The following is an 18,775-nucleotide window of genomic DNA, read 5'->3' as shown; positions in this document are numbered from 1 at the left end:
AATAATGTGAATAATGTGTATTTAGACATATTTATATTATAAATATTCTCCACATATATATAAGTCATTATTCTATATAAGTGCATACAAGTCTCTTTAACCTAATTCACCTCATGCGTCACTATCTAACTAATTTTTCAATTAACACGCAAATATATAATTGCCTTTTTCAAAAGGATTTCGTTTTCGTTTTTAAATTTTTTCAACGTTTTCGATTTACGTTCTTTTCTATTTCTGCATTCTCTATGTTTCTCTTCGTTCGTTCTCCACGTTTTTGAAGTCAAGCTCTAAAATCAGTTTTGAACAGTTATCTCGTTGTTGAAGATAATGAATAATTCAAGTTCAGATTGTCAATTATATTGAATCAAAACAAAGTTGATTATTGTTTTGAATCCAATCAAGTGATTGAGGTGTGATTCGATTTTAGTTAATATTTTCGTTAGTAGCTTATGATTCTGTAGGTGAATAATGTTGTTTTTGTTTGTGAAATTGTTGTTCATCGTTGATGGTTTGAATTGAATGTAATGTAAGAGTTATGCATTAAAGAAAATATTTTTCTGTATTTGTAGTAAATTTTGGTGTAACACGAGAATATTTAAGTGTATTGTTTAAGAATTTTGAATGTATGTGTGCTGATAAGTTCTGCATAATTCAAACTCTTATTCTCCCTTCTCCTCATCTTATGCTGCTTCTTCTTCTTTTTCATCATCATCATCATCTTCTTCTTTTTCTTATTCATCTTTTTTTTCTTGTTTTATCTTCTCAAGTTTTTTCTTGTTTTACTCTCTTAACAATAATAAAAACAAAAAAATCAAACAAAGAAGAAGAAGAAACACATAATGCTACAAAATTATTTGGAAGAGAATGAACTTACATTCATTCAACTAAAAGAAAGAAAGAAATAAGAAAAAAAGAAGAAGAAGGAAAAAAATGCAGTATTAGAAGAAACATTTTTCTATATTTGCAGCAAATTTTGGTGTAACACGAAGATATTTAAGTATGTTGTTTAAGAATTTTTGGTGTTTTTGTACTGATAAGTTCTGCATAATTCAAAACTCTTTCTCTTCCTCCTCATCTTCTGTTGCTTCTTCTTCTTTTTTCATCATCATCACCATCTTCTTCTTCTTTTTTTTCTTATTCATCTTTTTCTTTTTGTTTTACCTTCTCAAGTTTCTTCTTGTTTTACTCTTTTAACAAGAAAAAAATTCAAACAAAAAAGAAGAAGAAACACATAATGCTACAAAATTATTTGAAAGATGATGAAATTACATTCATTCAACTAAAGAAGAAGAAGAAGAAGAAGAAGAAGAAGAAAATTTCGGTGTAATACAAAGATATTTAAGTGTATTGTTTAAGAATTTTTGGTGTATGTATGCTGATAAGTTCTACATAATTCAAAATTCTTCCTCTTCTTTCTCTTCATTTCTGCTGCTTCTTCTTCTTCATATTCTCATTTCATTTTCTCATAATTCTTTTCGAATTTAGCTTCATAACTTCCTTCACTTTTCGCGACGATTTTAAGAGATTTTGATATTTGTTTGAATTTTGAGCGTTGCGGTTTTGATTGAGGAAAAAGAACCGTTTACGCTATTTAAGAGTTAAGGACGTGTGTGTTTACACGCAATCTAAATTAAAAATTATTTTTATTGGATTTGAGCTAACTTATATGAAATTATATACCAAAAATACTTGTATGTGTAGCAGCCCTCTTTATATTAAACGCGATTTTTTAAAACATGTATATTAAAAGTGAAATTGACTTTATTTAGAGTAAATTTGGAGTTAATATTCAATTTGATCCTTAAAATTTGTGGTAAAAAAATGTTAGAAGACTATTAGAATTATTTTTTTGGCCATCATTTAGCCATTAATTCAATTCTTTTAGTCTAATTTTTTTAGTTTAGTAATTCAACAACATATTTTATCTCATACTTTTAAACAATGATAGCTAACTGATGGCCAAAAACAATGAATCCTAATAGTCCTCTAACATTCTTCTTTAAAGTTGGACTCAAAGTAACTCTTAAAATTATAATTAACTTAATTTGGATGCCAAATATAGTAACTCGGCACTGAATTCGATGGTCTCAAAACATTTGAACCATTAAATAGTCTCATAATAAAACATGTTTTTTAAGTTTTTTAATAACTGTTAAATAGTCCGTTTCTAATTTTAATTACAAGTTAACCCCATATATTTTATCTAATTATAAAAATTATTTTTTATTTTATAAATTATTATTTTATCATTCATTTATTATGTTTATTAATAATAAAAAACAAAAACAATAATGAATTAGATCTTCCATTTGATCGTAATAATTTAATCACCATTGATCGAAGCAGATTGTTTCAATTTTGAATGCAATAGTTGATAATAGTTATTCATGGTGGTGTTTAATGTTAATTAGATTGATGGCCAGTGATGCATGCTCCTCAAACACGAGACGAGGCAGAGGCGAAGCTAGCGGACAATAGGAACTGATAGCTGGATATGCAAGTTCAAGTTCACTGCAACCTGCGGATGTAACAGATGGTGTTGCCCCAAAATGCTTCTGCGGAAAATATGCTATCTGTTACATGTCAAAGACAGACAGCAACCCGAATAGGCTAATTTTTGGATGCCCATTGTTAAAGGTAAGCACCCAATTCTTCATGTATGATCACTAAGTTTATGCTAAAATTGGCTAAATTTTGAATTTTTTGAATGGAGGTTTAGAATATAGAATTTGGTTATTTTTTCCTAGCTCAAGTTGTTGTAGATGTGATTTTTAGTTGTTTAGAATGGCATGCCTATTGGTTATGAAAATGATTTGATTTTGCAAGCGATATGCTGTTAAATTGGGTTGATATTGTATATGATTTGATATCGGTGCTGGTTAATTATGAAGAATGATTGAGAACTGGGAAAAAGTTGATTTCTTGAAAATAGATGTACCTAGATTAAAAATGTTGATTTTGACATGAATTCACATGGAACCTGATCTGATATAAAAATGGCTTTAAAATTTGAAAGAATTTTTAATATTTAGCCTTTAGGAATTAATTACATTCACATATGTGTATTAGATTGAATTGGAGTGTTTTGTACCACCATACATTCATTGTGTTCTATTTGATATAGGTGACAGAAGCACACTGCAAATTCTTTCTCTGGGTTGATGACCACATTGTAAGGGTCAGAGCGGGGGAGGCTACAAGGGGATCGGGTGATGGGAAGCAGAATCATGTTGAAGAACATTTGGGAATGGATAACTTGATAGCACATATAGAGGAAAGAATACTAAACCTAGAGAAGCTGCTGAACAAGAAAAGTATACAAGCAGAGTTGAGGAAGAAGACTAGAGAAGCAGCTGCAAGAGAGATGGAGGCTTCATCAACAAAGTCAAACGATTAGATGAAAACCAGAACCTGAAGCACCTCTATTAGGTTCAGAAACTTAAGAATAATTGCATTCTTTCTGAATTTTTATACTAGAATGTAGACACACAATTGCTTGAATCTTTTAAATGAAAAAGTGTCGATGACTTTTTTTTATATGGGCAACATGGTTGGAAGTTGATTATGTTTTACCTATACATACGTATATGTTTTATGGTATTTGTTTTTGTGAGTTAGTTATCAAATTTCCCTACTAAGTTCAGTAGCATATGAAGGCTAATATGTTGTAGTAAGTCAGTCCGAATACCAGAAAATAACAACCTTTTTATTAGTGACATGAATGCTTAAGATTGCAGTCATGTTATAACTAAATCTTCGGCAATTCTGTAAGAGTAGGAAGGAGAAGGGCATGACAATATAGACTGATGATTTGGTGACTTCCATGACAAATCATGCAGCTACCACAATAGATAATTGACAAGATCTGTTTTTCTTCTTATATACTAGTGTGCAGCATAAATTTCAACAAATGAGAGAATGAAGAAGCTGAACTCAAGTAGAATGTTATGTTAGGCTTGGAAAAATTAGTGAATTGCAACGTGTTAGTCAAGTTTAATTGCTTTCCTTTCAGAAATTTTCCTGCATAGGTTTTCAAATCACTATTCCATTGAACCTAAGTAAATCTTATCACTTGTAGTTTATCTGACCATGATGAAAGGCCACTACTTTGTTCTAATATACATCAATTGTTCAGCAAAAAGTGGAATGCTATTTTTTTATTAACTCTCAGGTTTTGTAACTTTGATGATTTTTTATTTTCCATTGTAGATTATCTTGTGTATGTCATAGACTGGGGTAAAGCAACGGAGACCAGCTATGATGCTTTAACTAAGCTAGCATGTCTGTAAACGTAATGGATTTCAAAGGCTTCAGCTCATCAGGTATTGAAGTTGTAGACTCATCATCTTTATCCCTTTGCAGATGATGTATAATGCTCCAAATGAAAGATCTGATTTTTCAAAAAATCGTAGCTTGCCATTACTGCTGAATCCTTTACAATTGTACTCCTGATAGGTCGTATTTTTGGTCAAATTATAGGTCAAATTTTGTATGCATGTGTCGATTAACGATCATCCCGGTTGAGTTCTGGTTAGGTATTAAGGTTTAACATAGTAGATGATCAAATGTCATCGATATTTTTTTCCGATGTTAGTTAGTTTAAATAACTGAATATTTAGTCTTTCTGACATACTTGGGATTGGGCTCGGTCAACTAACCTGGAAAAACTTTTATTTTTTCATAGTTCAAGTCTCTCTAAAAGTAAAGTGGACTAGCAATCAAATTGGGCCAGCCACAAAAATAATTAGTAGATAATTCAGCTGAGGATTAATGCAGCAAGTGGCTTGAAACCGATTAAGCCCAAGTTTCTCCGGAATTTTAAGGCAAAACAACTTTTTCCAGGTAACTATTTATTCCATTCATGTGTCTGTCTACCCTTACCTTGCTCAATCTTTTTTTGGAATAGGATATTTTGATTGAATATTCTCGTAAAATTGTTAGTAGGTTAACTGATTAGTCACATAATCTCTATACTAAGATGGTTAGAAATAGAATAACACCATTATAAATCTCCTATATATGAGGAACACTACATGACACATCGAATTAGATAGAATGAAGTTGTTATGCAACCATTTCTCTTAATTTTGGGCTTTTCAAACCAAAGTAAAACATACACAAGTAAGATAATCTGAAATAAAAAAATATTAGCATTAACCAACAGCATAACAATTAACTGGGGTTTTTTAAAACAAAAAAAAAAAACATAAAGAACATCAACCGAATACTAAACATAGATGTTCAACAAAGTTCCACATAACATTTAGTCGGAGTAGATCTAAATGTCAATTATTTCTAGACAGGAAACATCCTGCAAAATACTTATCGGGTGTGGCATTCTTGGGTCTCGCCATGCTCTCCTCACCAATAGATTTCTAGTGCCATGTTCAATGTCATATTCCGTCAACAGAAGCTCTCTGTACCTATAACTGACGAGTAACTCTCTTTCCTTCAAATTGTTAACCAACAAAATTAGGTTATCGTCCATGAATAGTATTAGATTTTCTCTGATGCTTCGACTCGCAAACCTGCAATGTTGCTCTAATATTTTGTTTCCATCGGTGTCCTGATTCAAGTGCCAAATTGATGCGACATAACCAAATTCATTGTGTGTCTGAGCGAGGAGTGCAACCTTGTCCTTGTGGGTTACTAAATTGTGAACGGTATATATTGCACCTACTGGAATAGAAACCTCACTAAAAGATTCATCTTCAACAATGTAACATAAAACAGACTTGGGTGTAGCATAACTATCTCCTGTACCAGTAATCCAATATGCATGATCATTAAGAAAAATAGAATTAGGGTCAATTTTTTCCACACCAAGGAGATAATCAACACAGTGAAACCATGTAGAACGCCTTGAACAATATCTAGAGAAAAAAACGTAGGCATCAGCTATGTCCCTTTTGCACATATGTATGATGGTGTATGCATATGTGTTTGGGACATGACCGAAACCATATACTGGGAAATATGATCTACCGTGGTCCCTGTGGGGGTCGAAAATTTCTCTAGAGCGTTGTGTTGTTGGATTCCATACCAAAAGTCTTGTGTCGTCTTGTCCACGGGAGAACTTGAAACATATGTTCCCGTTTGACACTCCCACAATACAAAACCAACCATGAATGCTAACTCCGAAAGGTTGTTGAACATGCACTTCTTCTCCTGAAGCAGCATTCACTATATATAGTGAATCCGAACCCATTAACAGTAGTGAGTATCCAACATGAAATAAGACATGTTGATCTAACACTTTCTGCCTTCGTATGTGTTCTATGCATGTCTCCGGTTGGCGTAGGTGTCGGTTCCAGAATTTATTCAAGCACATACATCTCCCTACAACTTTGGCACTACTTCACAGAAAGATTTCTTGCAGAAGTTCATCAGGTATAACCGGCAACGGAAGATAAATTAGTTTGCATTTAGTCATTTTTCTAGAGGAACGTTTGGTAGTCTTGGTTTTGGGTAGGTTTATGCTGTAGTCTTTGTTTAGTTGAAGTCTCTTGTTTGCTTATCAAGTAATGAACTTATACTTTCTCTAACTTATTAATTGTGTGAGATGTTGCATCCAATGAGAATTGATATAACAGAATATTGTGTTTACCAGTGTTAATTGTAACCAGTTTGAACTAGGTATTGTGTACCATTAAACTTGTCTCGTCTACCAAAGTTTTGGCTATGCTTGCAAATAAATTATGTGAGAGTTCCAACATACTAGTTTAAGTTTTCTCTGACTTTTTGTTAATTTAGTTTGAAATTAGAAGCAGCCTCCAATTTTTCCTTCTAGAATGGAAATAGTTGCTAACCAAATCCATGTGTTCTACATGTGTATTTACATTATCTTTCTAAGTTTTATGTTTCTAAGAACACCATCTCACTCCCAATTTAATCATTTCCGCAGATTCTTCATAAAGTATTTTCAATCACTAATTAGGATGTTACCACTGCCACACCCTCATCTATGTAGCTACATAAAAACAACAATCTAAGTATTCCACATGAAAAATCTTTTGTTACCAAAATAATTACTGGAGTAAAAAAATTCTACAAGAGGTAGAATTGTGTGACAGTTAATAAAAAATAAAACCAATAAATTATGCAGTATATATGACCCACATATATATTGACAAAATAACAATTTCCAACAGGATAATTTACATTAAGAAAATCAAAGTTATTATACAGAATACTACTCGAAGATGTCCACAAAAGTAAATATGTACATATACACATGGCCACCGAAAAATATTACAAAAGATAAGTGCACCATAAAAGCAAAAACTAATAACGTTGCCATGTTCTGTCCTACGAGTATGGTGTTCTTTGGTTCACAGACGAGTCGGAAGAGTCAGACGACGCGGTTCTTCGATACCTCCTACTAGGTCTTGCCACTGCCCCTCCCCCCTGTTGATGGCGGTTGATCCTGTAATATTTTTGGAAAATTTATTATACAGAAATTAATATAAAAGACTGTGAATATAATTTCCTAACTAAACGAATTATTGTTATCTTGACTCCTGGGAACGCAGTGGTGAACCTTGTTGCCTCCGACGCTGCAGGCGTAATAACCTTTCGGTCTCGAACGCAGCCAGCTGTTCTTCCTTGTTGAAGTGTACCTTGCATCGGTCTGCCAGCCAATGAATGATTTGGTCAGGCAACATGGTGGCCGCGTATATGTTGTCAACCGCTCTGGGCTTTTCCTCCGCATGAGTATGGTCCCATGCAAGCATGTAGATGATCCCCCAACTTACGTAACTCAGTTCCACAATAAGCAACAGAGTTGGTCGATAGAGCGATCTTATCCTCCCTATGTCCGATGCTTTGATCGAGTACTTATCACCCTGTCTCTTTGGGTTGATATGGAGACAGTGTCTTGTCTGTCTATGAAGTAGAGATCAGTGGTTGTGAAGAAAGAGAAGTTCCATACAATGTGTGGTGGAAATTGTATATCTTCCTATAGTCACAGAAACAAAATTACATGTCACACTGATGTTGCAAAAAGTTTAGATACAGAAAAGAAAAAGAAGAAACGTCTGTGGCATTGGCCATAAACTTACATCTGCTGCAAATAGGTTTAACACGAAAGTCTGGTCAGGGCATCTTCTTACGTTCGTAAATGCATTCACGTAACTAGCCAACCCGAACCAAAAATTGAATAGGCAGCAACGTTAATAAGAACAAACCATGCAATCACACAACCAAAAAATTGTAAAATCATAAAAGTTGTAAAACACAATCCATGCAAAGACAGACGGTCATGTGTGTGGAAAGAAAACATGATGAAAAAGCAGATAACAGTTAGATGCTTACCGGAATTGTGGCTCCATCTTTGTTTGCTACAAGTTGTTAGTAGTTGCTGCAGGTAATAGGCGCGGTGAGTGATTTAGAAGAGAGTTTAAAATATTGTTATCAAATGAGTTTTAGAGGAACTCAAGATTAACTTTTAAAGGGAGTTAAACCAAACGTCGTACCGGTTGTATAGGAGGGTTAAATAAATATCTTGAAGCCATCCATTTGGATTCAAACGCCATTAGTTATCAAACCTTTTCGAAAATGAAAACTGAATAATAAATACATACACTAAACTCTCTTTGAACGGTATTCCTCTTTTTTGGAAAATGTAAATGAAGTTTAATAACCCTTCGTTGGTCTTCGTATCACTAAATGAATACACATATTAAAGATAACCAAAGTTACACAAAGGAGAATAAAAAAACATTATAATAAGTATAATCTTGTGTTTATAGTTAGTTAAGTTATTGAAATCATTTTTAGTTAATTGATTTACAAAATATCAGAAGTAATTCAAACGATTTTCTCATTAACATAGCAAGATGCGGTATTCCATTATAAAATGGACTAAAATATCCCATTAATTAATATATAAATATCATAATATCAGGTAAAAATTTTTTTGGTTTTTTTAAAAAGGGTTTGGGCAAACTAGTTCGATTTTATTATGACTCAGTAGTTTTTTCTCAATCAATATGCGCAATATAAAACCTAAATTCATAATTAGCGTAAAGTATGGCGAATAACATAATCATAATAAGTTGTTGCAAGCATTAAAGAATTAAAAGTCTAAGCAATTAACACAGTTATTTCAATGACTTGGGTATAAATAACTCAGAGCATATTTCCTATCCCCTGAATCAATCGCTCTTCCTTTTTATATATTTCATTGTAGTATGTTTTTGCTGCCTGAAGGACTTTCTGGTATTTCAAATTGAACGGATTCATGACCAGATCAATAGCCAGCCGCAATCTTTGCTTTCATTTACCTAAGCGCAAAAAAAAAAAAAAAGTCAGAATGTCAGCATACATTAGATTAACATTTTAAGAGAATATAAGAAACCATGAAAGGAAACTTATTGTATAATTACCTTAATATTATAGTTATTCCTCCATTGGCACTCTCTCATCCAGGTTGTCACTCAAACTCCACAATCATTCCTTCCATATTAAAAAAAAGTTTGTTATAGTATATACCCAACTTAATTTCTTAGGGTACATGATCATAGCAGATGGAATGGTACTGTAAAAAAATTTATCATCCTTAAGTAATGGTGGAAGGAAAATCAGTGTATAGCACAATAACAACATCAATAAATATCTTAGCGGTCTCTTGAAGTTGTGCAAAAGCAAAAATTTTCTTCACATGTTAGCAACATCATTGATGTCTGAGTGTAATTTAGAATTCAACTTACAACGACAATTTTTACAGTTTCTTACGAGTCATCATTTTGCTCGCCAATCTCTGCAGGGTGTATTATAGGATATTCCGAAATTACTGGTCTGTGTGTTGTGTGGTTAGCATAGAAGGTTGAGTCATCAAGTATCTCCTTAATAAACAGTGCCTATAATCATAGTAAAATTTATTTCATGTGTCAATTCCACTGCGTGTTCAAGTAATTTAGAAGGTGCTATTTCTGAGTCTTATAAATTTTAAAACACTACCATTAGCTTGGCACAACGACGGCGCCTGTTTATCCTCGAGACGCATGGTTTAGAATCTAGTAATATCAGGTGTCTTTTTTCAATGTCAATTACAAGCAGGTACCAGTGCATGTTATCCTCATTCATTGGAACAAAAATCTAACAAAAAATACACAAAAAAGTTATATTGGAATAAGTATTCTTTACTGACATTAACATATACTGTGATACGTAAAGTAGAAACTTACCTTGCATAACGATTCAAACTCTCCCATGTATTCCTCAGCGTAATAGCATTTCAAAGTCTTTGGCGAGTGAGTCCAATTAAGGGCAAATTGCTGAAATTTCAGTTTAGGGGAACATGTATAACATCAATGGAAACCATGCGATGGACAATCTGTTAAATGTTTTTTGACTCACCGAAAATGTAGTGGGTAAAAACCACAAGCAGGGAAACGTGGTGTCCTTGCGTGCATCACACATGAGCATGCTTGATGTCAGGTTTATGATCTGCTTTATCGTTCGTTGTTTGATGAACAAAAAAAAAATATATACAGATATTCCATTAATAGAACTATTTTAGATGTTTGAAATTTCATTTATGAAAGTAACAAATGCTCATGACTTAACAATCCATACCTCGTTTACTAATGGTTTGTTTGGCAGTAGAGTATACATGACTCTCCTATTAGCGTGCCACAAGTTTGTCTATGAGATTACCTCCGAATTAAATTCTTCGTCCTCTAGATTTGAACCAAATACGTAGGTCACGACTGAAACTTCGTCCTTGCACAATGCCATATCAGCTGGGGGACGGAACAGAACAAGCATCCACTGATAAAATGAAAAGTTACGCGTTAGTTATTAATAATTAGAACAACAAATAATTAACAATTCCTTAACAGTAGATAACCCACCGCAGGTATCTTTGCGGATTCCTTCGTTAGTGGCAACTTTCTGTCAGCCGGGTTGAAATAGCTAACATATACCGCCTTGTTTAAGCTACTTGGTATAACTGGTTCTGTATCTGTCTTCTTTCCAGTACCATCATCACTGAACAAATTGCGGCGAATAACATAATCAACTGGCGTTTTTTGTTCACACTTCGGAGACATTGAACAACAGTTTGTATTTTTATGCGAAATTGAATCCGCGGCTTGATGAATACTGGACATGTTGGATCTAATCTTCTTGGTTGAATCTAGATTTCTCTCAAGAGTACCCGATGGCATGCTGAATCCGCTCATGATCACAGGCATTACTGTATGGTTGAAGTTATCGGACGGACCATTCCGAAGATTAATAGTCTGTGGCATTGTTCCAAACACGGGATAACACGTTTTGGTCTGGGAAGCAATCAGGTTTGAAAGTGTATTCATCATCGTCGACATTTGCGTTACCACATCTTTTAGGGACCCTTCTAGTACTGTTGCTTTACCCAAGTCCTCGCCAATTTCTTTACCGGCTCCACCATTAAAATTTATATGTAGTCGCTGGTCATTCATGGTGCTTCCGCGGAGACTATGAAAAACAAAACATAAAATATGAATAAAATATATTCGGAATTGATTTAAAAGTACACTCACAAATTGTTGAAATATAACTTAATTCTAACCTGGATGACAGTTCTATGACTTATCGACGACTTTTCTTGAGATTTTTCAATTTTGTTCCTTTTTGGCTTCGTCGTCTCCCATTTCTATTTTTTGTATTGAGCGTCGCTTTCCTCTAGCAGTCATTGGGTGTTTTAGCTGTTTGAAATTTTTTTAAAAAAAAGAAAAATATTGCAACATGTACAGTTAATGAGTTGCACTCCACTACCAAGCACAATTTCTTAAAAGAATAACAAACATGGAAGGTTGTCCCTACTATTCAGATGAGTTCTGACAGCTGATTGATATTTGGTATTAGACCTCTAATATATGAGGGAGGTTACATACGTTTTGCAACAGATTAATTTATTTAAAACTCTATTTTCTTATTGGTAACAGATAAGGCTGCATCTTTTTTTTATGACTCGAAGTCTCTATCTATTGGAACTAATTGAAGTTGTCCAGCTCAATACATTACTTGATTTACATTCTTGTAGTCAAATCTAAATTTTTCTAGTAACTGACTATATTTTCGTAAAGCCAGTTAGTTACTAAAGGATTTCTTTTAATTTTCGTAATTAATGCTTGTCTCCATGAATCAATTAATTGACTTAATTCTCATAATACTATACTCATAACATAATTGTCTTTGTTGCTATCTCTCATTATCACACACCCGGTCAAAGATTTAGTCCACAACAGACTTTAATGAGACGGCTAAACACTCGAAAAGGTTAGTTTGAAAAACTTATACACGTACTAGGTCAATAACTCGAGAAAAGGGTATATTTTTTTCTCAATTCCTATGAGTTATATTCCTTTTCATTAACTATGTGTATTACATTACCTGTCTCCCACACTCTTCTTTCTTTAATTTTCCTTTTGTCATGGACACTCAGCAGCTAATTTATTGCGTAATGACTTTTGTGCATTCCACTTTTTGGTCGTCACCTACATAGTTAATTCATAGGAGACTCACCTTCCCATCCCTCATCGCAAATCACTTCCTTCCATGAAGGAAAAAAATACGAAATTAAAAAAAAAACTATTAGTACACATTGAACCGGAAACTGCCAAACCGAAAACCTTACGAACGAAACCATTCACTCTAAAACCTAGTCAATAAACCGTACACATTGAACCGGAAACCGCCACACCAAAAACCATACGAACGAAACCATTCACTCTAAAACCTAGTCACTAAACCGTACAGATTGAGCCGAAAACCACCAAACCGTAAACCATAGGCACGAAACCATTCAATCTAAAACCTAGTCACTAGTCCGTGAACCCTAAACCGTACAAATTGAACCAGAAACCGCCAACTCACTAAACCATACCCACGAAATCATTTCAAACTAAAATGTTGTGAACCTAGTCACTAAACCGTACACGTTGAACAGTACGCATTGAACCGAAAACTGCCAAACCGTAAACCATAGCCACGAAATCATTCAAACTAAAACGTAGTGAACCTAGTCACTAAACCATACGCATTGAACCGGAAACTACCAAACCGTAAACCATAGGCACGAAATCATTCAATCTAAAACGTAGTGAACCAAGTCACTAAACCATACACATTGAACCGTATGTATTGAACCGGAAACTACCAAACCGTAAACCATAGGCACGAAATTATTCAAACTAAAACGTAGTGAACCTAGTCACTAAATCGTACACATTGAACCTACACATTGAACCGGAAATTACCAAACCATAAACCATAGGCACGAAATCATTCAAACTAAAACGTAGTGAACCTAGTCACTAAACCGTACACATTGAACCGTACGCATTGAACTGGAAACTACCAAACCGTAAACCATAGGCACGAAATCATTCAAACTAAAACATAGTGAACCTAGTCACTAAACCGTACACATTGAACTGTACGCATTGAACCGAAAACTACCAAACCGTAAACCATAGGCACAAAATCATTCAAACTAAAATGTAGTGAACCTAGTCACTAAACCGTACATATTGAACCGTACGCATTGAACCGGAAACTACCAAATCGTAAACCATAGGCACGAAATCATTCAAACTAAAACGTAGTGAACCTATTCACTAAACCGTACATATTAAACCGTACGCATTGAACTGAAAACTACCAAACCGTAAACCATAGGCACGAAATCATTCAAACTAAAACATAGAAAACCTAGTCACTAAACCGTACACATTGAACCGTAGGCATTGAACCAGAAACTACCAAATCGTAAATCATAGGCACGAAATCATTCAAACTAAAACGTAGTGAACCTAGTCACTAAACCGTACACATTGAACCATACGCATTGAACCGGAAACCACCAAACCGTAAACCATAGCCACGAAATCATTCAAACTAAAACGTAGTGAACCTAGTCACTAAACCGTACACATTGAACCATACGCATTGAACCGAAAACTACCAAACCGTAAACCATAGGCACGAAATCATTCAATCTAAAATGTAGTGAACCTAGTCACTAAACCGTACACATTGAACCGTACGCATTGAACCGGAAACCACCAAACCGTAAACCATAGGCACAAAACCATTCAATCTAAAACCTAGTCACTAGTCCGTGAATCCTAAACCGTAGAAATTGAACCGGAAACCGCCAACTCACTAAACCATACCCACGAAATCATTTCAAACTAAAGCGTTGTGAACCTAGTCACTAAACCGTACACATTGAACCGTACGCATTGAACCAGAAACTGCCAAACTGTAAACCATAGGCACGAAATTATTCAAACTAAAACGTAGTGAACCTAGTCACCAAACCGTACACATTGAACCGTATGCATTGAACCGGAAACTGCCAAACCATAAACCATATGCAAGAAAACATTCAACCTAAAATGTAGTAAACCTAGTCACTAAACCGTACACATTGAACCGTACGCATTGAACCAGAAACTGCCAAACCATAAACCATATGCAAGAAAACATTCAATCTAAAACGTAGTGAACCTAGTCACTAAACCGTACAAATTGAACTGCACGCATTGAACCGGAAACTACCAAACCGTAAACCATAGACACGAAATCATTCAAACTAAAACGTAGTGAACCTAGTCACTAAATCGTACACATTGAACCGTACGCATAGAACTGGAAACTACCAAACCGTAAACCAAAGGCACGAAATCATTCAAACTAAAACGTAGTGAACCTAGTCACTAAACCGTACACATTGAACCGTACGCATTGAACTAGAAACTACCAAACAGTAAACCATAGGCACGAAATCATTCAAACTAAAACGTAGTGAACCTAGTCACTAAACCGTACACATTGAAACGTACGTATTAAACCGGAAACTACCAAACCGTAAACCATAGGCACGAAATCATTCAAACTAAAATGTTGTGAACCTACTCACTAAACCGTACACATTGAACCGAAAACTACCAAATCGTTAACCATAGGCACAAAATCATTAAATCTAAAACGTAGTGAATCTAGTCACTAAACCGTACACATTGAACCTACGCATTGAACCGAAAACTGCCAAACCATAAACCATATGCACGAAATTCAATTTAAAATGTAATGAACCTAGTCATTAAACCGTACACACTGAACCGTACGTATTGAACCGGAAACAACCAAACCGTAAACCATAGGCACGAAATCATTCAAACTAAAACGTTGTGAACCTAGTCACTAAACCGTACACATGGAACCGTACGTATTGAACCGAAAACTGCCAAACCGTAAACCATAGGCACGAAATCATTCAAATTAAAACGTAGTGAACCTAGTCACTAAATCGTACACATTGAACCTACACATTGAACCGGAAACTACCAAACCGTAAACCATAGGCACAAAATCGTTCAAACTAAAACGTAGTGAACCTAGTCACTAAACCATACACATTGAACCGTACGCATTGAACCAGAAACTACCAAACCGTAAACCATAGGCACGAAATCATTCAAACTAAAACGTTGTGAACCTAGTCACTAAACCGTACACATAGAACTGTACACATTGAACCGAAAACTGCCAAACCGTAAATCATACGCACGAAATCATTCAAACTAAAACGTAGTGAACCTATTCACTAAACCGTACACATTGAACCGTACGCATTGAACCAGAAACTGCCAAATCATAAACCATAGGCACGAAATCATTCAAACTAAAACGTAGTGAACCTAGTAACTAAACCGTACACATTGAACCGTACGCATTAAACCGAAAACTACCAAACCGTAAACCATAGGCACGAAATCATTCAAACTAAAACGTAGTGAACCTAGTCACTAAACCGTACATATTGAACCGTACGCATTGAACTGGAAACTACCAAACCGTAAACCATAGGCATGAAATCATTCAAACTAAAACGTAGTGAACCTAGTCACTAAACCGTACATATTAAACCGTACGCATTGAACTGAAAACTACCAAACCGTAAACCATAGGCACGAAATCATTCAAACTAAAACATAGAAAATCTAGTCACTAAACCGTACACATTGAACCGTAGGCATTGAACCGGAAACTACCAAATCGTAAATCATAGGCACGAAATCATTCAAACTAAAACGTAGTGAACCTAGTCACTAAACCGTACACATTGAAACATACACATTGAACCGAAAACCACCAAACCGTAAACCATAGGCACGAAATCATTCAAACTAAAACGTAGTGAACCTAGTCACTAAACCGTACATATTGAACCATACGCATTGAACCGAAAACTACCAAACCGTAAACCATAGGCACGAAATCATTCAATCTAAAACGTAGTGAACCTAGTCACTAAATCGTACACATTGAACCGTACGCATTGAACCGGAAACCACCAAACCGTAAACCATAGGCACAAAACCATTCAATCTAAAACCTAGTCACTAGTCCGTGAATCCTAAACCGTAGAAATTGAACCGGAAACTGCCAACTCACTAAACCATACCCACGAAATCATTTCAAACTAAAACGTTGTGAACCTAGTCACTAAACCGTACACATTGAACCGTACGTATTGAACCGAAAACTGCCAAACTATAAACCATAGGCACGAAATTATTCAAACTAAAACGTAGTGAACCTAGTCACTAAACCGTACACATTGAACCGTATGCATTGAACCGGAAACTGCCAAACCATAAACCATATGCAAGAAAACATTCAACCTAAAACGTAGTAAACCTAGTCACTAAACCGTACACATTGAACCATACGCATTGAACCAGAAACTGCCAAACCATAAACCATATGCAAGAAAACATTCAATCTAAAACGTAGTGAACCTAGTCACTAAACCGTACAAATTGAACCGCACGCATTGAACCGAAAACTACCAAACCGTAAACCATAGGCACGAAATCATTCAAACTAAAACGTAGTGAACCTAGTCACGAAATTGTACACATTGAACCGTACGCATAGAACTGGAAACTACCAAACCGTAAACCAAAGGCACGAAATCATTCAAACTAAAACGTAGTAAACCTAGTCACTAAACCGTACACATTGAACCGTACGCATTGAACTAGAAACTACCAAACAGTAAACTATAGGCACGAAATCATTCAAACTAAAACGTAGTGAACCTAGTCACTAAACCGTACACATTGAACCGTACGTATTAAACCGGAAACTACCAAACCGTAAACCATAGGCACGAAATCATTCAAACTAAACTGTAGTGAACCTAGTCACTAAACCGTACACATTGAACCGAAAACTACCAAATCGTTAACCATAGGAACGAAATCATTAAATCTAAAACGTAGTGAATCTAGTCACTAAACCGTACACATTGAACCTACGCATTGAACCGAAAACTGCCAAACCATAAACCATATGCACGAAAACATTCAATTTAAAATGTAATGAACCTAGTCATTAAACCGTACACACTAAACCGTACGTATTGAACCGAAAACTACCAAACCGTAAACCATAGGCACGAAATCATTCAAACTAAAACGTTGTGAACCTAGTCACTAAACCGTACACATGGAACCGTACGTATTGAACCGAAAACTGCCAAATCGTAAACCATAGGCACGAAATCATTCAAATTAAAACGTAGTGAACCTAGTCACTAAATCATACACATTGAACCTACACATTGAACCTACACATTGAACCGGAAACTACCAAACCGTAAACCATAGGCACGAAATCGTTCAAACTAAAATGTAGTGAACTTAGTCACTAAACCATACACATTGAACCGTATGCATTGAACCAGAAACTACCAAACCGTAAACCATAGGCACAAAATCATTCAAACTAAAACGTTGTGAACCTAGTCACTAAACTGTACACATAGAACTGTACGCATTGAACCGGAAACTGCCAAACCATAAATCATACGCACGAAATCATTCAAACTAAAACGTAGTGAACCTATTCACTAAACCGTACGCATTGAACCGTACGCATTGAACCAGAAACTGCCAAATGGTAAACCATAGGCACGAAATCATTCAAACTAAGACGTAGTAAACCTAGTCACTAAACCGTACACATTGAACCGTACGCATTAAACCGAAAACTACCAAACCGTAAACCATAGGCACGAAATCATTCAAACTAAAATGTTGTGAACCTAGTCACTAAACCGTACACATGGAACCGTACGTATTGAACCGAAAACTGCCAAATCGTAAACCATAGGCACGAAATCATTCAAATTAAAACGTAGTGAACCTAGTCACTAAATCATACACATTGAACCTACACATTGAACCGGAAACTACCAAACCGTAAACCATAGGCACGAAATCGTTCAAACTAAAATGTAGTGAACTTAGTCACTAAACCATACACATTGAACCGTACGCATTGAACCAGAAACTACCAAACCGTAAACCATAGGCACAAAATCATTCAAACTAAAACGTTGTGAACCTAGTCACTAAACTGTACACATAGAACTGTACGCATTGAACCGGAAACTGCCAAACCGTAAATCATACGCACGAAATCATTCAAACTAAAACGTAGTGAACCTATTCACTAAACCGTACACATTGAACCGTACGCATTGAACCAGAAACTGCCAAATGGTAAACCATAGGCACGAAATCATTCAAACTAAAACGTAGTAAACCTAGTCACTAAACCGTACACATTGAACCGTACGCATTAAACCGAAAACTACCAAACCGTAAACCATAGGCACGAAATCATTCAAACTAAAACGTTGTGAACCTAGTCACTAAACCGTACACATTGAACCGTACGCATTGAACCAAAAACTGCCAAACTGTAAACC

The 18,775-nt window shown here is 35.2% G+C and overlaps 1 protein-coding gene across 1 annotated transcript; it reads left to right on the top strand.

Moving 5' to 3' along the window:
- Positions 2,411–3,434, top strand: LOC110262753. Its single transcript, XM_021103466.1, has 2 exons — positions 2,411–2,637; positions 3,125–3,434. The coding sequence occupies exons 1-2, from the start codon at positions 2,581–2,583 to the stop codon at positions 3,395–3,397; spliced, it is 330 nt and encodes a 109-aa protein (XP_020959125.1). The 5' UTR covers positions 2,411–2,580; the 3' UTR covers positions 3,398–3,434.

This window comes from Arachis ipaensis, chromosome B05 (assembly GCF_000816755.2).
Source record: "Arachis ipaensis cultivar K30076 chromosome B05, Araip1.1, whole genome shotgun sequence".
Lineage (NCBI taxonomy): Eukaryota > Viridiplantae > Streptophyta > Magnoliopsida > Fabales > Fabaceae > Arachis > Arachis ipaensis.
This window is presented reverse-complemented; position numbering and strand designations above follow the sequence as displayed.